Source organism: Oncorhynchus kisutch, linkage group LG2 (genome assembly GCF_002021735.2).
Source record: "Oncorhynchus kisutch isolate 150728-3 linkage group LG2, Okis_V2, whole genome shotgun sequence".
NCBI classification, from domain to species: Eukaryota; Metazoa; Chordata; class Actinopteri; order Salmoniformes; family Salmonidae; genus Oncorhynchus; species Oncorhynchus kisutch.
In genome coordinates, this window is record NC_034175.2 from 52,918,740 (window position 1) to 52,944,041 (window position 25,302).

At 41.8% G+C, this 25,302-nt stretch overlaps 1 protein-coding gene across 10 annotated transcripts in view; it reads right to left on the reverse strand.

Annotated features, from left to right (window-relative positions):
• Positions 1-25,302, reverse strand: part of LOC109868224 (unconventional myosin-Ib) — a 146,199-nt gene that overhangs the window by 70,214 nt on the left and 50,683 nt on the right. For all 10 annotated transcript variants that reach the window (XM_020457660.2, XM_031797431.1, XM_031797469.1 and 7 more), the window contains one exon: positions 1,750-1,844. In XM_020457660.2, the coding sequence (XP_020313249.2) occupies positions 1,750-1,844 (95 nt within the window). The remainder of the gene's footprint in view (positions 1-1,749; positions 1,845-25,302) is intronic.

Genomic DNA, 25,302 nt, shown 5'->3' on the forward strand with positions numbered 1-25,302 from the left:
CAGCTTGAAATAAGTTTTGGACACTACAGTGAAAATGGTTAACTTTGTTAAAGCAAGGACCCAGAACTCGTGTATTTTTTTAATTATGCAATGATATGGGCAGAGACCATGTAACGCTTTTACAACATACAGAAATGCTCTGGTTAACAAGGGGCAATAACAAGGGGCAATTATTGACAATATTTTCAATTGCGAGACGAGCTTAAAGTTTTTCACTGACCATGATTTTCACTCGTCTGACTGCCTGCATGATGACGAATTTCTCACACGATTGGCCTATCTGGGTGATGTTTTTTCTCGCCCGAATGATCTGGGTCTTACAGGGACTCTCCGCAACTATATTCAATGTGCGGGACAAAATTGAGGCTATGATTAAGAAGTTGTAGCTCTTCTCTTTCTGCATTAACAAGGGCGCCACACAGGTCTTTCCATTTGTATGATATCTTGTGTGCAAATGAACTCAAGCTTACAGTCAATGTCAAATCTGATACAGCGAAGCACCAGAGCGAGTTGGGTGCGCAATTACGCAGGTACTTTCCCAAAACGGATGACACAAACTGGATTTGTTATTCTTTCATGCCCTGCCTCCAGTACACTTACCAATCAATATATGAACAAGAGAGCCTCAAAGCTGCAACAAGCATTTCTGTGAAAATGCTATTTAAATCAGAAGACACTGCCAGATTTCTGGATTGAGCTGTGATCAGAGTATCCTGCCTTGGCAAATCGCGCTGTTAAGACACTGATGCCCTTTGCAACCATGTACCTTTGTGAGAGTGGATTCTTGGCCCTCAATAAATTCAAGCACAGACTGTGTGTGGAAAATGATTTAAGACAGACTCTCTCGAATACAACCCAACATTGCAGAGTTATGAGCATTATTTCAAGCACACCCTTCTCATTAACCTGTGGTGAGTTATTCACAATTTTCTATGAACAAATAAGGTTTTATATGTAAGATGGTTAAATAAAGAGCAAAATTATTGATTATTATTCATTTTGCCCTGGTCTTATAAGAGCTCTTTGTCACCTTCCAAAAACTAGAATTCTTATGTTTAAAAAATATATTCCATAGGCTTACAATGATGGCAAAAAACAACATTTGAGAGTGCGCTGACCATGGTGCTAGAGGGGGTACGCAGATGGAGGTTGACAGTTTGAGGGGGTACGAGACCATGAAAAGTTTGGAAACCACTGTTCTAGAGCACTGCAAACAGAACGCAGCCCTTATCTAGAAGTCTCAAGACCACTTAACCCCTGTGTTGTACATTCGAAAATTGTAACAGTGTTACAATACAACAGTAGAATTGATGTACTGCAATGTTTTACTAATACGGTTGATTCCTCGCAAATGTGAGCTCATAAAATGATGGGCCTATTGTTTGTAGGCTACCTTGTGTGCACAAGAAGCTGCTGAGGGGAGAACAGCTGATAATGGATGGAATGAAACAAAATGGATCGACATCGAACACCTGGAAATCACGTGTTTCATGTATTTGATACCATTCCACCGATTCCGTTCCAGTCATTAAAAAAAGCCTGTTCTCCCCAATTAAGGTGCCACCAACCTCCTGTGCTTGTGTTGTACATTTAAGAACCCTCAATAGTGTTGCTTGTAAGTGTTGTAAATGTTGATTACCCTCACAATGTTAACCCATTATAGTGCATGTTTTATGACATTAATGTAAGTGTTAACTCCCAATTAAATAGTGGGCCTATTGCAATTGTTTGGTAGAGGACTTGTCTCACCAGTCTTTCCAGCTCCACTCTCTCCTGTGATGAGGATACACTGGTCTTTATCCTGGTCCCTCAGAGAACGGTAGGCCTCATCTGCCAGGGCATAGCTGGAACACACAAGCACATCCACATTGACATACATTCATAGTCCAAACACATTGGATATTCAATTGCGTCACAGATGTAGGTCCATCATTTCAAGGAAACTTCCATCACATACACAACTCATCCATTCCCATATCATCTATCATTCAAGTTGTTCTATCTTATGTGACAGGCCAACTACATTGAAACTAATAGACTCAGTCTATTGACAGAATATTCATCTTTCTCCATAGCTCACTGGGTTGATATTAGGGCTGTCCCCGAATAAAAGAAAAGTTGTCTGTTATTTCGACATTTTAACACATTTATTTTTCCATATATAGACATAATCTATGTGTTTTAATAATCAACTATATATGCATTGAGCTTGTCTGATGCTTTAAGATCACTGTTTGATGAAATAAGACACAAATGACAGCTTAAGAGGGTGCCAGAGATCAAGATAATAAGAAAAGAATATAACCTGTCCCGACCATCCTCCTGGTCCTACTTGCATCCGCAGATTCTGCCATTACTCTCCTGAAGTTGCCATTAATAGGCTATACGACAAGTCGGCAAACTTTCTCATGTGGAATGGCAATTTATTTGACCATTTCTGCGTGCCAGTTATGGGTTTCATATGCACATTCTTGTGGAACAGTTTAATTTCATTTATAATAACGCCTTCATATCTTAAAATCATTGTCATATGGTTAATAAAGATTATAACCAAATAGAAAAAACTAAAAAGTAACTTCTATTATCATTGGCAACTATGTAAAAATAGCCTATAAAGTCAAAACATTTTAACATTACAGTGTGCAGATAGAAAATATCCTGATAAAAATAAATATCCTATAAGTCACACTGGCTATGCACGGCCTGTCTGCCACAAACTTGAAACATTATATCAACTACTAACTTGGTTCAGGCCAGAAGCACCTTGCAACATTGTATAAAATATATGCCAGTGTCAGGACAGACACAGCTTTAGACTATTTGCGCAAGGGATAATTAATAATCAGGTAGGCTTTTAATGATGTTTCCACTGGATCAGAGCAATACATGTTTCCCTTTCACACCGAGTGGTAATCAAAAGGGAGAGAGCTGAAAACATTTTAAAAATAAGTTGAGGAATTAGTCATTCTCAATGGACATAAAAAAAAAAAGACTGCTTGCCATTTGAGGTGAAGAAAACATGACTTTGAGAAGCTCCACAGAGCTTTAGTTAAGGCACATTAAGACAATCAGAAATACTCAGATGCCCAAATGGGCACATTCATATGCAGACATTTGCACACAGGCCTGGTAGGCCTACTTCTATGGGTAATCAGGTGCACGTCCTTACTCAACATTGACAGGAGCGCTCCAAAACAAAAGACAAGGATTAAATTGACAAAACTCGTAAACGGAATGAAATGGATCAAAACTTAGCATAGTTGTGCGCTCGGCAAAATGTCCCCTCCGACAATGAGAACAGTAAAAGACTTGAATAATAATATATTAAAGGAATTAAGAGACATTACCGTAACCAAAACAAACATTGTAGTTGAGAAATTATCGGAATTAACGCTAAAGATACTACTGGTGATAGAGTATATGTAATGGGGAATTGATAGACACTGACAATCAAAACACAAACAATTCACACAATTAACTTAAGAAGCAATGAATGTGCAAAAATGGTAATCAGAGCGCATTCTGGAGAGCGATGTGCATTGTGCAGCCACAATCCCCTTAGTCTAAGACTGTACCATCCCCGTGGCTTCTGCAATGGATTAGTCTCGGCCTCCGCAATGAATCAGTTCACGGAGATGGGTGCGAATAAGACAGGTGTCTTGGGTGCCAAAATTTTGTTAAAATAATTCTCTCCACACACACAGTAATTGGAAAGTATTCTGACACCTAGACTTTTACCGACGTTATAGCATCGTTCTGTAATGGATTTTTTTTTTTTATGTCCTCAATCTACACATAATACCCCATAATGACAAAGCAAAAGCATGTTTTTAGAAATGTAAATATCACATTTACATAAGTATTCAGACCCATTATTCAGTACTTTGTTGAAGCACTTTTGGCAGTGATTACAGCCTTGCGTCTTCTTGGGTATGACAGTAAAAGCTTGGCACACCTGTATTTGGGGAGTTTCTCCTGTTCTTCTCTGCAGATCCTCTCAAGCTGTCCGGTTGGATGGGGAGCGTTGCTGCACAGATATTTTCAGGTCTCTCCAGGGATGTTCCATTAGATTCAATTCCAGGCTCTTGCTGGGCCTCTTACATTTATTTATTTTACCTTTATTTTACTAGGCAAGTCAGTTAAGAACAAATTCTTATTTTCAATGACGGCCTAGGAACAGTGGGTTAACTGCCTGTTCAGGGGCAGAACGACAGATTTGTACCTTGTCAGCTCGGGGATTTGAACTTGCAACCTTTCGGTTACTAGTCCAACGCTCTAACCACTAGGCTACCCTGCCGCCTCTCAAGGATATTCAGAGACTTGTCCCGAAGCCACTACTGCGTTGTCTTGGCTGTGTGCTTAGGGTCATGGTCCTGTTGGAAGGTGAACCGTCGCTCCCAGTCTGCGTTCCGAGCACTTTGGAGCAGGAATGGCCGATTAATTAGGGCCGATTTCATGTTTTCATAACAATCGGAAATCAGTATTTTTGGGCGCCGATTATCTGATTTTTAAAAATTGTTATCATTATTATTTTTTATACCTTCATTTAACTAGGCAAGTCAGTTAAGAACACATTCTTATTTTCAATCACGGCCTAGGAACAGTGAGTTAACTGCCTTGTTCAGGGGCAGAACAACAGATTGTCACCTCGTCAGCTCGGGGGATCCAATCTTGCAACCTTACAGTTAACTTGTCCAACGCAATAACGACCTGCCTCTCTATCGTTGCACTCCACAAGGAGACTGCCTGTTACACGAATGCAATAAGCCAAGTTAAGTTGCTAGCTAGCATTAAACTTATCTAATAAAAAACAATCATAATCACTAGTTAACTACACGTGGTTGATGATGTTACTAGATATTATCTAGCGTGTCCTGCATTGCATATAATCTGACTGAGCACACAAGTATCTGACTGAGCAGTGGTAGGCAGAAGCAGGTGCATAAACATTAATTCAAACAGCACTGTCGTGCGTTTTGCCAGCAGCTGTTCGTTGTGCGTCAAGCATTGCACTGTTTATGACTTCAAGCCTATCAACTCCCGAGATGAGGCTGGTGTAACCGAAGTGAAATGGCTAGCTAGTTAGCGTGCGCTAACTCGAGGGACGGAAGCTATACTGTTACACTGGCAATACTAAAGTGCCTATAAGAACATCCAATAGTCAAAGGTTAATGAAATACAAACGGTATAGAGGGAAATAGTCCTATAATTCCTATAATAACTACAACTTCAACATCAACCGGCTGTCATCATCGGCAGCGCTATGGTGAGAAACATCTCGGTTCCCAAGGCAAAAACCCTGTTCTACACAGGAGTACAGGACATCACAAGCCTGCTTCAGACTGTTCTACCACAGATGCTGTGAGCGGACACTGTCGTAGTCCATGTGGGGTCAAATGACTGATTTTGAAGAACTGATTTTAGCATTAAAAGACTCCAAAAAAACAGCCAAAAATGTCAGGTCCAGTACCTTCGTTGGGCTGCGGGTGTGAAAGATTCAGCAGGCTACTGGCATTACACATCTGGATAAAATTTTAACGTAGCTCTGCTGGAATCACTTTTATAGGTAACTGACACCTTCTGGAAACAGAAGATACTTTACAGGAATGACAGAGTCATTCCAAATCATCTAGGCTCCTGGACTCTGTCCACGCACTTCAAGGCTGTGTTGAAACAATGACTTATCAATGACCCAAGACCAGATCAGTTCATCTCTACCGTTGTGACAATGAGTCGTCACAATGCTGCATCAAATGTACATTATCCTAGGGGCGTTGGCAGTAAGTAACTTAATTTGTCCCCCTAATTACCTCTGTTGATCTTACAGCTATTGTATGCAGTAATCATGAGCCTATAAACCAGAGTTACACTGTTAGCACTGAGACTGAGGCGATGTGCTCTAGTAGGAAGACCACTGTGTGCAGCTCACCCTGACTATCAGCTCGAATACAAATAACATGAGCAAGTCTACTGATACGCTTCCCAGTAAAGCAATAAAAACAATCAAACAAACCAGAAAAGTGCTAAAAATGATCCCGTATTAACATATGCACAGATGACGACTATCTCTGAAACTCACTTCGATAATACCTTTGATGATACAGTGGTAGCAAAACATGGTTATAACATCTACCGAAAAGACAAATGCCAACAGGGGCGGTGTTGCGGTCTATATTCAGAACCACATTCCTGTAAAGCTGTAAAGACGATCTCTGTTAAATACTGTTGAAGTAATATGGCTACAGGTTCATTTGCCTTACCTTAAGCCCATTCTTGTGGGAAGCTGCTATAGACCAAGTGCTAACAGTCAGTATCTGGATAATGTGTGAAATGCTTGATAATGTATTTGATATCAACAGAGAAGTATATTTTCTGGATGATTTAAATATCTACTGGCTCTCATCAAGTTGCCCACGCGAGAAAAAAATGTCAGGTTCAGGTTGTCAGTCAACCAACAAGAGTATTTACAAACAGCACAGGAATGATATCATCAACATGTATTGATCATATCTTTACTAATGCTGCAGGAATGGTTTAAAGTAGTATCCAAATCCATAGGATGTAGTGATCACAATATAGTAGCCATACCTAGTTGGGCCTAATATAGTGCATAAGAGGTCATACAATACGTTTTGTAGTGATTCATATGTTGATGATGCCAAGAATATTTGCTGGTCTGTAATGAGGAGAAACCAGATGCTGCACTTGACACATTTATGAAATTGCTTATTCCAGTTACTAATAAGCACGCACCCATTAAGAAAATGACAAACTATTCAATCCCATTGGATTGATGAGGAATTGAAAAATTGTATGGTTGAGAAGGATGAGACAAAAGGTAATGCAAATAAGTCTGGCAGCCCAACTGACTGGCAAAGTTAAGTAAAGCAAGTTAAGAAATCATGTGACTAAACTAAATAAAAATAAACTATACAATGAAAAATGTTATAAAGAAGGATTGTAAAATGCTTTGGAGCACCTTAAAATGACATTTTGGAGAAAAAAACAAACTCGGCTCCATCATTTTTTGAATCAAATGGCTCATTCATCACAAAACACACTGATATAGCCAACTACTTGAATTCCTTTTTCATGGGTAAGATAAGCAAACTTGGGTATGACATGCCAGCAACAAACGCTGACACGACACATGGTTATCCATTTTATTTATTTTTGAATTTTAGTCAATACTTTAACACATTTTTGGTTAAGGGCGTGTAACTAAGTGTTCCACTGTAAAGTCTACTACACTTGTTATATTCAGTGCATGTGACAAATAAAATTTGATTTGATTTTTTAAACTTTATTTGATATATCTGACCAAATTATGAAAGACAAGAATTGCTCTTTTGAATTTCGCAAAGTCAGTGTGAAAGAGGCGAAAAAATGATTGTCTATCAACAATGACAAGCCACCGGGGTCTGACAATCTGTATGGATAATTACTGAGGATAATAGCGGACGATACTGCCACATCTTCAATTTAAGCCTACTAGAAAGTGTCTGCCCTCATGCCTGGAGGGAAGCTAAAGTCATTCTACTACCCAAAATAGTAAAGCCCCCTTTACTTGCTCAAAGAGCAGACCAATCAGCCTGTTACCAACCCTTAGTAAACTTCTGGAAATAATTGTGTTTGAGCAGATACAATGCTATTTCACATTAAACAAATTGACAGACTTTCAGCACGCTTACAGCACGCTTACAGGGAAGGGCACTCAACAAGCACATTGGCTGAGAGAAAGTGATGATAAAATGATTGTGGGGAAGTCTTGTGAGACTTTAGTGCAGCTTTTGACATTAAAAGAAGCTTCTAACATAATCCAGGTAGAATCAGGAATTCCCCAGGGTATTTGTTTAGGCCCCTTTTTCAATCTTTACTAATGACATGCCACTGAGTAAAGCCAGTGTGTCTAAGTATGCAGATGACTCAACACTATACACATCAGCTACTACCAGCAACTGAAATTACTGCAACACTTAACTTCTTATGGCTGGGGGCAGTATTGAGTAGCTTGGATGAATAAGGTGCCTAAAGTAAACAGCCTGCTCCTCAGTCTCAGTTGCTAATATATGCATATTATTATTAGTATTGGATAGAAAACACTCTGAAACTGTTTGAATGATGTCTGAGTAGAACATAACTCATATGGCAGGCAAAATCCTGAGTTGAAATTAAAACAAGAAGTCAGAAATCTGAGTTTTGCATGTATTCACCAGAGTCCCCAATGAAATCCCCTTGAGATATTAATGATGTTGCACTGCCTAGGGGTTCCACTAGATGGTGTTGTGGGAGTGAATGATAGAATCAGTCAGGTGTCTGGCAGTCAGCCATTTTCTGATCATGCTTATTCCTCATGGTAGTCACTTACGTTCCATTGCTCACGAAGATAAGAAGGAGTACTCCGGTTGGAACTTTATTGAAGCTATATGTTAAAAACATCCTAATGATTGATTCTGTACTTAGTTTGAAATGTTTCTTCGACCGGTAATATAACTTTTTGAAGATTTTGTCCGATATAAAGCTGACCAGAATGAGCGTCTGGATATGTATACCAAACGAGCTAACAAAGGAAGGTATTTGGACATAAATAGCGGACATTTTCGAACAAAACAAACATTTATTGTGGTCCTGGGATTCCTGGAGTGCTTTCTGATGTAGATCAAAGGTAAGGGAATATTTATCATGTAATTTCTTGTTTATGTTGACGTCAACATGGCGGCTATTGTGACAAATTTCTGAGCGCAGTCTCAGATTATTGCATGGCTGGCTTATTCAGTAAGGTTTTAAAAAGAAATCTGACAGTGGTTACATTAAGGAGAGGTATATCTATAATTCCATGTGTATAACTTGTATTATCATCTAGTATTTTTGTTGAATGATGTGGCTATGCAAAATCACTGGATGTTTTTGGAACTAGTGAATGTAACGCGCCAATGTAAAAGTTCATATTTATCAAAATATGAGTTATCAAACAAAACATACATGTAGTGTGTAACATGAAGTCCTATGAGTGTCATCTGATGAAGACCATCAAAGGTTAGTGATTCATTTTCTCTATTTTCTGCTTTTTGAAACTCCTGTCTTTGGCTGGAAAAGAAATGGCTGTGTTTTTCTGTGGCTATGTGGTGACCTAACATAATCGTTTGTGTTACTTTTGCTGTAAAGCATATTTGAAATCGGACACTGTGGTGGGATTAACAACGAGAATAGCTTTACAATGGTATGAGATGCATGTATGTTTGAGGAATGTTAATTATGAGATTTTTGATGTTTTGAAAATGGCGCCCTACACTTTGACTGGCTGTTGTCAAATCACTCCCATTAATGGGATTGCAGCCATAAGAAGTTAACAAAGAGCTGCAGTTATTTTCAGAATGGGTAACAAGGAATAAGTTAGTCCTAAATAACAAACAATTGTATTTGGGACAAATCATTCACTAACCCGAAATAAATAATGTGGAAATTGAGTGTAGATTGTTTAGGATTTTTAAAATTAATTGTAGAATAAGGCTGTAATGTAACAAAATGTGGAAAAGGGGAAGGGATCTGAATACTTTCTGAATGCACTGTATATATTTGCTACTGCTCGACCCCCCCAAAAAATCTTGTTAGATCAACAGCCTATCAACCAAACAGTCAAATAATTGAGGTCAATAGAGATATATTGAGTTGATATAGGGATAATAGGGGAGATAGTAAATATTTAGATGACTGACAAACTGTTGGGCCAGGCCGTATACTTACTAACCAATAGTGCTGAGCGATTAGTGCTTGAGGCTGGTTCAGTTTAGATTATAATCACAGTTTTAGATTGATAATTTACTTAAACATTAAATACACTATGCGGGTTGAATGCTGTAACTACACAGAATGAAACAGTCCCATGATAGTAGTGACTGCCCATTACTGCTTATAACTTATTAACCATAATTTATTCACATTACTTTAATAAAATTTCAGTTGTAGTCTATTACATATGTTTTATTTGATGACTATTATTTCATTCCAAGTCATCATCTCATGACTATAGAGCTGCTGCCTATGCAGTCTGACAAAAAATCACTATTTTAGTAGTTCTTCAAAGTATATAAGGCATACTTTTATGACCGCTGAATGCCAACTATCGATCATGTATTTTCAGGTGCAGATACCTCCCGAAGCTACTGCTCTCCATCCCTCAATCATGCATTCTTCTGTCTCTTTTCGTAGCAGGAGTAAAAGAAACACCACCTGGACAAGTAGGCAGGCAGGCAATGATTTATGGTCATTGTCATTAATCACCTAGTTTTCTGCGCTAAACTATGTGGAATATTGGCCTGTTGGAAAATACAACTCCTAACTAAAATCGCACAGGTCGGGCTTGATCTGATTTATCTCCAGAGAAATTGCAATTCAAATAATTGAACCGATGTTGGTCAATTAGTTGTTACAAAACAAAAATATAAAACAAAATGTCAGTTAATCGCTCAGCACTACTAATCACTGTCACGTTGCATCCTAGATCTAGGTCTGAATCTAGGTCGCATCGGCGGAACAATCAGATTTGTTTGGGCTCCCGAGTGGCGTAGCGGTCTAAGGCACTGCATCTCTGTCACTGCAGAGGCGTCACTGCAGTCCCTAGTTCGAATCCAGGCTGCATCACATCCGGCCGTGATTGCCCACAGGGCAGCACACAATTGGCCCAGTGTTGTCTGGGTTTGGCTGTCATTGTAAATAAGAATTTGTTCTTGACTGATTTGCCTAGTTAAATAAAGCTTAAATAAATAAAAAATGATAATCATCATCATGTGGATGCATTGGTTCACTTTGCTGTGGTATTGGCTCTGTTGTATTGACCTGGTTGCATTTAGCCAATTTGCTGTGCTTTGTTAGCAGTGTCCAACTGATAACAATGCATTTCCAGCAGGATCAACTAGACTAAACTGATTGAAAAACAAAGATCTTCTGTGAGTGAAATGCTGGATGCTTTGATCTGAAGCCAGTGGCAAGTGTGTGGAAAATGGATAAGGCGCCAAGCATGACATTTTGATTATCTTTGTTTAATGAGAGCAATCTTTTTGAGCAGACAAAGTTGAGTGGAAATCAGTCGCAGCTACAAGCTTCCATTGAGCGGCAATAACTGATATTACCGTAACTATCAAAAACAAGTGAAAGGTGGTCAAAATAAATAAATTAGGTAAAATGAACCCCAGCCATACATTCCAGGACGTTTACACAATGGGAAAGTGAGACAGTATAGCAGACTAACTGGATTCCCCTTAACAATGCTGGGACTGTCATTGTCTTGCTCTGATGGTTAAATATCAAGTGTGTGTGTGTGTGTGTGTGTGTGTGTGTGTGTGTGTGTGTGTGTGTGTGTGTGTGTGTGTGTGTGTGTGTGTGTGTGTGTGTGTATATGGGGGGGGGTGAAGGCATTTAGAGGTGGCAAAGCCTGCATAAGTGTACAGCTTTGAGGATGGCTGACTGGGTGTTGCGGGAAAAACTAAAGGGGGCGTGGCTGAAGTGCAAACTGATATTCAAATTTTTTTATTGGTTAAAATTAGGTTTAGGGTTATGGGTTAAGTTAAGGGTCAGTTATAGATTATGGCAAGTCAATGGGCTGCTTGTCAGAAATGTCCCTTTAGTCTCTTCCAGGTGTTGCGGTGGTCTATACTTTGGAAGGGACACAACCACATGGTGTAGAAGCAGCCACCCTATTGAGTGAGGCCATAGTTCTTTATGGATCACACTTGGCACCCAAACAGTCATCTATTCTACAGTTCAGTTATAGTAGTGTTCCAAACTCTCCCAAACTAGCCCACCAGACTCCAAATTAGCGCTGCAAGGTCTACCAGCTCCCATTTTCCTCTCCGTGTGTACTTTTCTACATTCATTACTCAGGAATTTTCCAGAGCCACCACTAATAATAGCTCTGATTGTGGAGGAACTGTTGCATGTAGTTTCCTTTTTGCGCAATTCCCTAAACACCCCCATCCATTCTAAGAAAATATGGCAAATGGTTTCTTGTTAAAAAAAAGGCAAGGTAAGCGAACTCTGGCTGACATGCCTTTGTAGATGCCACCTAGGTAGGTCTGCTCTCCAAAATGACAAACTGAGCCGGAGGAGATGCATGGTCCAAACTACCAGGCCATATAGTTGATGCCAGATGTTTTATAGTCTGCATTCATTCCTGGTCCCAATAGGCTGTCTATGATATAGAATACTAATTATATGATCTATGGTCCCCTTGAAATGTCACTAATAAAATGGTTACATTGACAGCCATATGAACCCAGAACACTGCTGGAGGTAATTTTGCAGGAATGTAGGCATCAAAAATAGCCATTTTCCCAAGTGTCTAATTTTAGTGGCACGTCCTGACCTCATTCCTCACCCACCCGAGGGGGACTGTGGATATTCACTAGTTTTAACAACGTGAGTAATGTTATTAATTAAGTAATCACATGCCACTTCAGACCACAGACTGTCTGAGCTTCAGATGCACGCAAGCTCTTTCACACACCACAAATCAGAGCCTCAGACCCACAGCATGTCTAAATACTTTACATTCAGAAAATAATGTAGGCTTACATTCTGTATATTATATTACATACTGTAGGCTTACATTCTGTATATTATATTACATACTGTAGGCTTACAATGATTTAGGAGATTGGGGATTATTGTTTTTGTATTTATGATCAGATATACAGTATAACATGCGTATGTAACAGGGATCATTGTGGAAAGCAACATAGCTTATATGATCACAAAAATCTGAACCATTGCGGAGACCCTGATATGCTTCGTGCACTGATTGACTTGACTGCTAGCCCAGCAGACAGCCGTGAAGAGGAGAGAGGCAGAGGAATGTACACCAGGCAACAGTTAAAAGCTGACAACACTGCATCCTGCCTGGATGGCTATTAGAGATCTGGGTTCCACACCATCACATACAATGCCTTCAGAAAGTATTCACACCCCTTGATTTTTTTCAACATTTTGTGCTACAGCCTGAATATAAAATGGATTAAATTGAGATGTGTCACTGCCCTACACACATAATACCCCATAATGTCAAAGTGGAACTGTTTTTTAATTTTATTTTTTACAAATGAATAAAAAATGTAAAGCTGAAACGAGTCAATAAGTATTCAACCTTTTAGTTATGGCAAGGCAAAATAAGTTCAGGAGTAAAAATGTGCTTAACAATACAAGTTGCATGGACTCAGTGTGCAATAATAGTGTTTAACATGACTTCTGAATGACTACATCATCTCTGTACCCAACATTGAATATCCCTTTGACCACGGTGAAGTTAGAGTTATTAATTACAATATAGATGGTGTATCAATATCGTGAAGTCCCTGGCAATTCCCAGCCCTAGTAAGAGGCTAGTAGGGGAGGGGATAGAGAGGAGCAGGGTGGATGGGAGGGCCCATGCCAAATGATCAGCCATCACACACCGTGACTGCAAGCGTTCACCCATTATGAAGTTGAGCAGGTCATATGACTATGAATGGGCCAATCACAATATGAATGGGCCTGCCTGCAAGCTGGTGCATGGAAACCAGGGGTCAACAGAGACAAAGTAAGTCAAAACTAAAAGTCTATCAAACTCCCCTTTGTGTGTCTGTAGGGATGGGTGGGGAATGGGGAACACAAACACATGGTAGCATCTTGTTTGTTACAGTTCTCCTCCCTAAAGTCAAAGCAGCTCAACACTCGAGGCGTAAAGGCCAAGAAAAGGAGAGAAAATATGTCCAGTCCCCACCAGGCACTGTGGCCAGGCCACAATGAGGAAAAAGGAGAAATAAAATAAAAAGAGGAAATCGGAATTAAATCAGACCCCCTGGTGGCCACTGCGTCGCGCAAATATCAAGACCATGAAAGAGAGAAAGAACAGCAAATTGATCCACCATTCACCAAATTGAAGTTGCCATTTATAGGATACACAGGGCTTCTTATTTAAGCAATAAGGCCCGAGGTGTGGTATATGGCCAATATACCACAGCTATGGGTTGTTCTAATGCACGACACAGCGCAAAGTTCCTGGACACAGCCCGTAGCCGTGGTATATTGGCCATATATCACAAACCCCGAGGTGCCATATTGCTATTATAAACTAGTTACCAACATAATTCAAGCAGTAAAAATACCAGTTTTGTCATACCCATGTTATACGGTCTGATATACCACGGCTGTCAGCCAATCAACATTCAGGGCGCGAACCACCCAGTTTATAAATCAGTTTATAGAACGGGTGGGTCTAGTCCTAGATGCCTATTGGTTAAGAACGCATTCCAGCCGCTGTCTATTCCACAAGTTACCACCGGCTAAATCTATGACGCTGAAATGTCTTTACTCTGTTCCATCTGACTGAGCAATCCATGGTCTCATCAGCTCAGCCAGGCAATGTATATACACTGCTCAAAAAAAATAAAGGGAACACAAAAATAACACATCCTAGATCTGAATGAATGAAATATTCTTATTAAATACTTTTTCTTTACATAGTTGAATGTGCTGACAACAAAATCACAAAAATTATCAATGGAAATCAAATGTCAACCCATGGAGGTCTGGATTTGGAGTCACACTCAAAATTAAAGTGGAAAACCACACTACAGGCTGATCCAACTTTGATGTAATGTCCTTAAAACAAGTCAAAATGAGGCTCAGTAGTGTGTGTGGCCTCCACGTGCCTGTATGACCTCCCTACAACGCCTGGGCATGCTCCTGATGAGGTGGCGGATGGTCTCCTGAGGGATCTCCACCCAGACCACAGCCAACTCCTGGACAGTCTGTGGTGCAACGTGGCGTTGGTGGATGGAGCGAGACGTGATGTCCCAGATCTGCTCAATTGGATTCAGGTCTGGGGAACGGGCGGGCCAGTCCATAGCATCAATGCCTTCCTCTTGCAGGAACTGCTGACACACTCCAGCCACCTGAGGTCTAGCATTGTCTGGCATTAGGAGGAACCCAGGGCCAACTTCACCAGCATATGGTCTCCCAAGGGGTCTGAGGATCTCATCTCGGTACCTAATGGCAGTCAGGCTACCTCTGGCGAGCACATGGAGGGCTGTGCGCCCCCCCCCCAAAGAAATGCCACCCCACACCATGACTGACCCACCGCCAAACCGGTCATGCTGGAGGATGTTGCAGGCAGCAGAACGTTATCCACGGCGTCTCCAGACTCTGTCACGTGCTCAGTGTGAACCTGCTTTCATCTGTGAAGAGCACAGGGCGCCAGTGGCAAATTTACCAATCTTGGTGTTCTCTAGCAAATGCCAAACGTCCTGCACGGTGTTGGGCTGTAAGCACAACCCCCACCTGTGGACATCGGGCCCTCATACCACTCTCATGGAGTCTGTTTCTGACCGTTTGAGCAGACACATGCACATGTGTGGCCTGCTGGAGGTCATTTTGCAGGGCTCTGGCAGTGCCCCTCCTTGCACAAAGGCGGAGGTAGCGGTCCTGCTGCTGGGTTGTTGCCCTCATACGGCCTCGTCCACGTCTCCTGATGTACTGGCCTGTCTCCTGGTAGCGCCTCCATGCTCTGGACACTACGCTGACAGACAGAGCAAACCTTCTTGCCACAGCTCGCATTGATGTTCCATCCTGGATGAGCTGCACTACCTGAGCCACTTGTGTGGGTTGTAGACTCCATCTCATGCTACCACTAGAGTGAAAGCACCGCCAGCATTCAAAAGTGACCAAAACATCAGCCAGGAAGCATAGGAACTGAGAAGTGGTCTGTGGTCCCCACCTGCAGAACCACTCCTTTATTGGGGGTGTCTTGCTAAATGCCTATAATTTCCACCTGTTGTCTATTCCATTTGCACAACAGCATGTGAAATGTATTGTCAATCAGTGTTGCTTCCTAAGTGGACAGTTTGATTTCACAGAAGTGTGATTGACTTGGAGTTACATTGTGTTTAAGTGTTCCCTTTATTTTTTTGAGCAGTGTACTTGATCTCCACTGTAAAAAGCATCTAGATATTATCTCCCATTTATTTTAGATTAGCATTGGGTTTTCAACAGCGTAGATTTGTAAAAACTTTGCTGTCCATCTCTCCTACATTTGCAATGAAAGTGTCGGGAGTTGGGATGAGAGGTTGCCAGCTTTTCTCAGCCAGTTGAAGTCACGAATCAGCATAATATTTATGGATATATACGAAGAAATGTATAAAGAAAAATGCGAAACACAGCTAGTTTACGGTCATTCCAGCTTCAGTTTGAAGTGATTGTGTTAGCTGTGTAGTTGGCCATCTCTTCTGCCCAGCGGCCTGGCGAGAGAGCAAATGTTCTATGCCAGGCAAAATCATGAATCATTACCACATCGTTATTGATGTATCCCCACCAAAAATATCACTAGAAAACAACAAACGCAGATGCAGCTACTTTGCCGTTATTCTGGCTGCACTATTTGATGTGACTGAGTTAGACAAAGTTGGCTAGCTAACAAGCAAGGGATAAGAATGTTGCCAAACATCATGGCAGAAGAACATTTTGAACATATGACTAAATCCATGGAACAAAAATACTTAACTGGGTCGCGTCTCTGGCAACCTAACCGATCGAATGAACAACCAGCCGGCTTGGGTAGCAACCCTAGATTTGTTTTGGGAGTCTGAGTACTGTATATCTCGTGGAAGAACAAAATAGTATGAATATTTTCACCATGAAAATATGTCAATCATTATTTGAATATGTTGGTAACCCGTTGTATAAAACGAGTAATGCTCGAGAAGCCAGTGTTTGGAGGATATATTGGCACGGTTTGCCTGCCCGAGATGAAAACGGCAGTGCCAATATATCCTCCAAACACCAGCTTCTCAGGCATTTTCATTTAAAACCTCTTGGGGCTAGGGGGCAGAATTTTCACTTTTGGATAAATAGCATGCCCAATTTCAACTTCCTGCTACTCATGCCAAGAATATAAGATATGCATATTATACATAGATTTGGATAGAAAACTTATGTAGCAGGCAAAATCCCGAGGACTAACTGTTCAGAATTATAATTTTTTTCCTCTCTCTATTCCCTGGCTTGTTATTGCCAAGGGATATTTCTTAGCAACCTGTTTTCAGTTCCTACCGCTTCCACTGGATGTCACCAGTCTTTGGAATTTGGTTGAGGTTATTGCTTTGTGCAATGAAGAAGTAGGCCAACTAGGAACTGGGGACACTTTTCTGAGTTGCGCAAGACGTGAAAAGTGGCGCTGGTTTGTTTTCATTCCTGTATTGAACACAGATTGCCCAGTCTACAATTTGATTGATTATTAACGTTTACAAATATTTAAAGTTGTATTACAGAAGTAGTTTGAAATATTTTGGCAAAGTTTATAGGCAACTTTTGAAATATTTTGTAGTTGCGTTTTTTGTAAGCTGTTTTTTTCTGGATCAAACGCGCTTTATAAATGGACATTTTGGATATATATGGAAGGAATTAATCGAACAAAAGGACCAATTGTTTTGTTTTGTGTAGCGCCTGCATGGTTGAAATATGCTAACTCCTTTGTTTATTGCTGGTGCAGGCTATCAGATAATAGCTTCTTATGTTTTCGCCGAAAAGCATTTTTAAAATCTGACATGTTGGCTGGATTCACAATGAGTGTAGCTTTAATTGAGTATCTTATCCCTAACTAGTTTTAAGTGGAAAGTATGTCAAGGCAAACAATGCAAAGGCACATGAAAGTGAAGGCACAACCCAAAAGCCAGTAAGCCACTGGCCCTAAAGCACCCTGGTCTGACTAGGGTATCAGAGAGAAGGAGAGAGAGAGAGAGAGAAAGAGAGATGCAGGGGTCAGCAGGGTAGAGTGATGCCTGGCACACCCTGATCTCTCTCACATACACACGCAGTAATTTGGGCAAGATGGCGCCAACAGATAGGGCAGCTCTGCTTCTTGCTCCTAAGCAACTTTGCAGTATTTTGTTTTTTTGTGGGTTATTTCTATTTTATTTACAAGCATTTCACTACACCCGCAATAACATCTGCTAAACATGTGTATGTGACCAACACAATTTGATTTGGCAGCGGTGAGATGCAAAGCCACACTGGCAGGAGGCAAGCGGCAGAAAATAGCCGCTCAGCCTTTCTTCTCCTAACCCTGAGAATGAGGGAGGGAGGAAAAAGGGATCTGAGCTCTGTAACCTTCTGCATCCGAATGGGAAGGACGTCATTCCTCTCTCAACACAGAGTTCAATTCCTCTGCAGACATGATTCATGGTTAGCCTGATGAAACCATGGCCCACCCAACCTAATGGGGAACGACAGATCCTCCCTCAACCAACTTCAGAGTTTATTTTTGATATTGAGACGCCTATGTCTACATAGCGGTTTACGTTGCATTTACTGTTACACTGCTGTGTTTCTCTTATATCAGAGTAAATAGACAATATTTAATGTACATGCAGTAACTTTTTCCAGCGGCATGATGTTATTCAAATAACAGCTAGCCAAGGTTGTAGGAAGCTCGGTCATAATGTAGATGACGCCGTCTTAACGGCTCTTAACCAACCATGCTATTTTATTTTATTTTTTCGCGTTGTTCAAAACTTGTTTTGGACATAATGCTGCTGCAACCATCTCTTATGAACGAAAAGAGCTTCTGGTCATCAGAACAGAGTTTACTCACCTCAAATTAGACAAGGGGTTCTTCAATGAGTCGGACGCGAGGGATATACCACAGACACCCAACCAGGCCCAAATCCCTGTGATTCTCTGGAAAAGGAAAAGGTTTCGCGGAAAGAGATCAGGATGCCTTGTGGGGATCAGGAGACGTGTGGCTAATCTGCCCTTGTCTGCCGTTATGCTAGCTAACATTCAATCGATGGAAAATAAATGGGACGAACTGAAAGCACTAATATAATACCAATGGGACATTAAAAGCTGTAATACCTTATGTTTCACTGAGTCGTGGCAGAACGGCGACATTAAAACCTTGTGACTAGGGGGCAGTATTTTCATTTTTGGAAAAATAAAGTTCCTGTAGTAAACAGGATATTTTGTCAGGACAAGATGCTAGAATATGCATATAATTGACAGCTTAGGATAGAACACTAAAGTTTCCAAAACTGTAAAAATATTGTCTGTGAGTATAACAGAACTGATGTTGCAGGCGAAAGCCTGAGGAAAATCCAATCCGGAAGTGCCTCATGTTTTGAAAGCGCTGCGTTCCAATGAGTCTCTATTGAGCAGTGAATGGGCTATCAACCAGATTCATTTTTCTACGTATTCCCCAAGGTGTCTACAGCATTGTGACGTAGTTTTACGCATTTATGTTGAAGAATACCCGTAAGCGGCTACATTGCGCAAGTGGTCACCTGATGCTCCCAGAGTGATTCTCGCGTAAAATACAGGAGGTAGCTATTATTTCAATCGGTCCTACTGAAAAACTAATTGTCCCGGTGGATATATATCGAATAGACATTTGAAAAACACCTTGAGGATTGATTATAAACAACGTTTGCCATGATTCTGTCAATATTATGGAGCTAATTTGGAATATTTTTCGGCATTTTCGTGACGCAATTTCCGGGCGATTTCTCAGCCAAACGTGAAGAACAAACGGAGCTATTTCGCCTACAAAAATAATATTTTTGGAAAAAAGGAACATTGGCTATCTAACTGGGAGTCTCGTGAATGAAAACATCCGAAGCTCAAAGGTAAACGATTTAATTTGATTGCTTTTCTGATTAGTTACCTGCAACTAGCTGGACAAAATGCTATGCTAGGCTATCGATAAACTTACACAAATGCTTGTCTAGCTTTGGCTGTAAAGCATATTTTGAAAATCTGAGATGACAGGGTGATTAACAAAAGGCTAAGCTATGTCTCAATATATTTCAATTGTGATTTTCATGAATAGGAATATTTTCTAGGAATATTTATGTCCGTTGCGTTATGCTAATTAGTGTCAGTCGATGATTACGCTCCCTCATGCGGAATGGGGAGTCATTAGAGGTTAAGAACATACAGCTGAGGGGTTATAAACTATCAGCAGGACAGAACAGCAGCCTCTGGTAAGACATGGGGCGGGGGCATATTTGTAAACAATAGCTGGTGCACGATATCTAAGGAAGTCTCAAGGTGTTGCTAGCCTGAGTATCTCATGATAAGCTGTAGAACACACTATCTACCTAGAGAATTGTCATCTTTATTTTTCATGGCTGTCTACATACCACCACAGACTGATGCTGGCACAAAAACCGCACTCAATGAGCTGTATTCCGCCATAAGCAAACAGGAAAACGCTCATCCAGAGGTGGCGCTCCTAGTGACCGGGAACTTTAACACAGGGAAACTTAAATCAGTTTTACATAATTTCCATCAGCATGTTATATGTGCAACCAGAAGGAAAACAAATTAAAGACTACCTTTACTTCCCACACAGAAACATGCACAAAGCACACCCTCGATTTTGCAAATCTGTCCATAACTCTATCCTCCTGATTCCTGCTTACAAGCAAAAATTAAAGCAGGAAGCACCAGTGACTGGGTCAATAAAAAGTGGTCAGATGAAGCAGATGCTAAGCTACAGGACTGTTTTGCTAGCACAGACTGGAAAATGTTCCAGGATTCTTCCAATGGCATTTAAGAGTGCACCAAATCAGTCACCGGCTTTATCAATAAGAGCATCGATGACGTCGTCCCCACAGTGACTGTACGTATATACCCCAACCAGAAGCCATGGATTACAGGCAACATCCGCACTGAGCTAAACGCTAGAGCTGACGCTTTCAAGGTGTGGGACTCTAACCAGGAAGCTTATATGAAATCCCGCTATGCCCTCAGGAGTACCATCAAAGAGGCAAAGCTTCAACATAGGACTAAGATCGAATCGTACTACATCGGCTCCAACGCTCGTCGGATGTGGCAGGGCTTGCAAACTATTACAGACTACACAGGGAAGCACACCTGAGAGATTCCCAGTGACATGAGCCTAACAGACAAGCTAAATAACTTCTATGCTCGCTTCGAGGCAAGTAACACTGAAACATGCATGAGAGCATCAGCTGTTCTGGCACAACTGTGTGATCAAGCTCTCCGCAGCTGATGTGAATAAGACCTTAGAAACAGGTTAACATTCACAAGGCCGCTGGGCCAGATGGATTACTAGGACGTGTACTCCGAGCATGCTCTGATCAACTGCCAAGTGTCTTCACAGACATTTTCAACCTCCCCCTGTCTGAGTCTGTAATGCCAACATGTTGTTTCAAGCAGATCACCATAGTCCCTGTGCCCAAAAACGCGAAGGTAACCTGCCTAAATGACTACCGACCCGTAGCACTCACGTCTGTAGCCATGAAATGCTTTGAAAGGCTGGTCATGGCTCACAACACCTTTCTCCCAGAAACCCTAGACACACTTGCATACCACACCAACAGATCCATAGATGATGCAAGCTCTATTGAACTACACACTGCCCTTTCCAACCAGGTCAAAAGGAACACCTATGTGAGAATGCTATTCATAGACTACAGCTCAACATTCAACACCATAGCGCCCTCAAAGCTCGTCACTAAGCTAAGGACTCTAGGACTAAACACCTCCCTCTGCAGCTGGATCCTGGACTTCTTGACGGGCCGCCCCCAGGTGGTAAGGGTAGGTAACAACACATCCGCCACGCTGATCCTCAACACGGGGGCCCCCTCAGGGGTGCGTGCTCAGTCCCCTCCTGTACTCCCTGTTCACTCATGACTACATGGCCAGGTACGACTCCAACACCATCATTAAGTTTGCTGATGACAACAGTGGTAAGCCTGATGACAGACAACGATGAGACAGCCTATAGGGAGGTGGTCAGAGACCTGACCATGTGATGCAAGGACAACAACCTCTCCCTCAACATGATCAAGACAAAGGACATAATTGTGGACTACAGGAAAAGTAGGCCCAAGCACATCCCTATTTTCATCAACGTGGTTGAATTGGAGCATGTTGAGATCTTCAAGTTCCTTGGCGTCCACATCAACAAACTAACATGGTCCAAGCACACCAAGACAGTCATGAAGACGGCACGACAAAACCTATTCCCTCTCAGGAGACTGAAAAGATTTGGCATGGGTCCTCAGATCCTCAAAAGGTTTTACAGCTGCACCATCGAGAGCATCCTGACGGGTAGCATCACTTCCTGGTATGGAAACCACTTGGCCCCTGACCGCAAGGCACTACAGAGGGTAGTGTGAACAGCCCAGTACATCACTGGGGCCAAGCTTCCTGTCATCCAGGACCTCTATAACAGGGGGTGTATTAGAGGAAGGCCCTAATAATTGTCAGACTCCAGCCACCCTCATCACAGACTGTTCTCTCTGCTATCGCACGGCAAGCGGTACCGGAGCGCCAAGTCTAGGTCCAAGAGGCTTCCAAAAGCTTCTACTCCCAAGCCATAAGATTCCTGAACAGCTAATCAAATGGCTACCCAGGCTATTTGCATTGCTGCCCCCCCCCCCCCCCCACGCTACTGCTACTCTGTTATTACCTATGCATAGCCACTTTAATAACTCTACCTATATGTACATAATTACCTCAACACCAGTGCCCATGCACATTGACACATTGACTCTGTGTCGGTACCCCCTGTATATAGCCCCGCTATTGTTATTTACCGGTGCTCTTAATTATTTATTTTTCATCTCTTACTTTTTTTTTTTATAGGTATTTTCTTAAAACTGCATTGTTGGTTAAGGGCTTGTAAGTAAGCATTTCACTGTAAGGTCTACACCGGTTGTATTAGGCACGTGACAAATTTTGATACAGTAGCAGGCTCTGATCTCATCCAGCTCAGACCAGAGTGGCTCTCCAGGGGCAGGTTCCAGGATATCCATGTCTTGCACTGAGTCACAGAGGAAGCTACCCTTTCCTGCTCCAGCCATGGGTCCAGGTGGCATGATTAATGTGACCACTGTGTCAGCCTTAGCTGTGACACACACAAACACAATGGGTCCAGAGTCATGACAGGCTACTGGAGCTCGGAACAACCTACCCAAAACAAAATGCAGGTTCTGGCAGCCAGGCGGATGAACAGAAATAGGACAGGGAACAAACAGGGCTACTATCAGGAAGAGGTGTGCTACTACCAGGGTCTTTGTTCAGTTCAGACACATTTGAGTATCTTTATTTAACTAGGCAAGTCAGTTAAGAACATATTCTTATTTACAATGACTGCCTTCCCCGTTCAAACCCTAACCCGGATGACGCTGCGCCACTTGTGCGCCGCCCTATGTGACTCCCAATCACGGCCGGTTGTGATACAGCCTGGAATCGAATCTTGGTCTGTAGTGATGCCTCTAGCACTGAGATGCAGTGCCTTAGACCGCTGCACCACTCAGGAGCCCCTCAATCTGACAGGGTCATGTGAGTATCTGACTACGTGGTAGTCAATTATCCAGAGCAGCAGGAGGATAATATTACTTATGCAGCAGGGGGATGTCGTCACGCCTATAAATAGTCAATCAATAATTAATAATTTTATATTTTTATATAACACTTTCCCCAAGGCTTTCATCCATCATCTGGATAGAAGGCCATTTATGGAGGGTAACTTGCTGCAGTATCAAACTTGAATAGTACATAACACATGGAAAGTCTGCAACAGGGTGAATAAAAATCTAAGCACTTTGATTGTAGTTTGGAGGATCCTCAAAGGAGACTGCCTACATATACCAATGTGTTTTTCTCATCATACTTTCAGGGGGTCCTGGCTTTGATTTGATCAACTGCACTGCAATTTAGTGAGTGAACATTCCCAATATAAAGCTGTTGGTTTGATCCTTCAGAAAGTACCTTGCTGACTAACAGACGTTTTAGATCAAAACAAGAAGAGTCAAAGCACTAGGCTATGAGGAACCTCGATATATGCTTGCGAGGGCTAGCATCTGAGGGGTAAAGCACAAACCTTGCTGAGTTAGAATTGCATTTGGTCATAGAACCAACCAGATGAATAAGTTAATTCTGCCCCAGGCCCCCAAAAGGATAAGGATATTTCTTTAGTGGATGATTGAGAGCTTTCTAAGAGGTGAGATTTGACGGTCAATCACCTGGCTAATAGCCATAACTTACAGACAATCGGGAGTGTGTGTACCCTCTGGGGTAACATGTGTGCGTGACTGGCTTGTGTTCTGAGGGGACCCCCCCCCCCCCCCATCACCTCCTTTGGCCAGAAACACACACACTCTCTCACGACAGGATGTTGGAAACAGAGGATAAGTCAGGGCTGTTTTTAGCTCCAACAGTGCTAAAGTGGCTTTAAAGCTTTTCCATGTCTCTCCTTGCCCTGCATGATGAATCAGCTTTAGTCCTTCTGTCCTGTTGTCTCCATCCTACATCAGTCAATGGCTGCCACCTCATTCCCAAGCACATGCATGGAGATACTACATGAAGATTAGAAAAGTTTATTCAAGTGCCAGTCCTCAATATAACATTTGACAAGGTAAAGAAACTGAGGCGGACTCAAAGAGATGAACGTCAGACAATTTGGATCACCCCTCTACCATTAAGAACTTTCAAGGAAGCAGGGAGAGACATTAAGCAAAGTGTGGGCATTAGGCAAAGTCAAGAGCCAAACACATTAAGAAAACCCTCTCATTCATTCAGAATTGTTCCCGAATATTCAACTGTTGTGCTCTTCAAATTCAATTATGTTGATAACATACACTAAATTAACTGTCTGTCATCTTCTTGCACTCGACACATTAGGCTAGTAAACAATAAAGGCACAGCCCAAGACACCATCCATTGTCCTCCATCTACACACATACATAACCCAGCACTCTAGAGAGGACAAAGATGGCATAGTTCAACAACGTCCTGCTGAAATAGCACAACTACCACTTGACAAGTCTCAGGAAGCAGTGGCCTTTGCATGACCCAGAATCCCTACTGAGGGCCAGCCACTGGGCTCAAATCACACTACAGACACTGCCACTGTGGTTCTGACTAGCAGTCTAATGGTCCACCCTTCCTCACCACCACACCGAGGAGGGAGTGACTGTTTACTCAGCCCCACGCCAGGAAGCGAGGAGGGGTAAGCCGGCTTGAGAGGAACATTGTTGGGAGTAAGGGGACTGGGTACTTTTTCTACATCTCATGTGACAAAACAATGCAACTGCTCAGTGAAATATTACACTTTAAATGTGAAGTAAAGCTACTGGTGAAAATTGGGACAAATTCTTGTTTGGAAAAGACAACGAAGACGATGAACTTGCGAGCTGTGCATTTTCTTCAGAAGTCGGCGCCATGGGTGTGTTAGACTCACTGCGACGAGTAGCATTTGCCAATATACCAGCCACAAGCAAAAACACATTTTGTTGGTTTAAA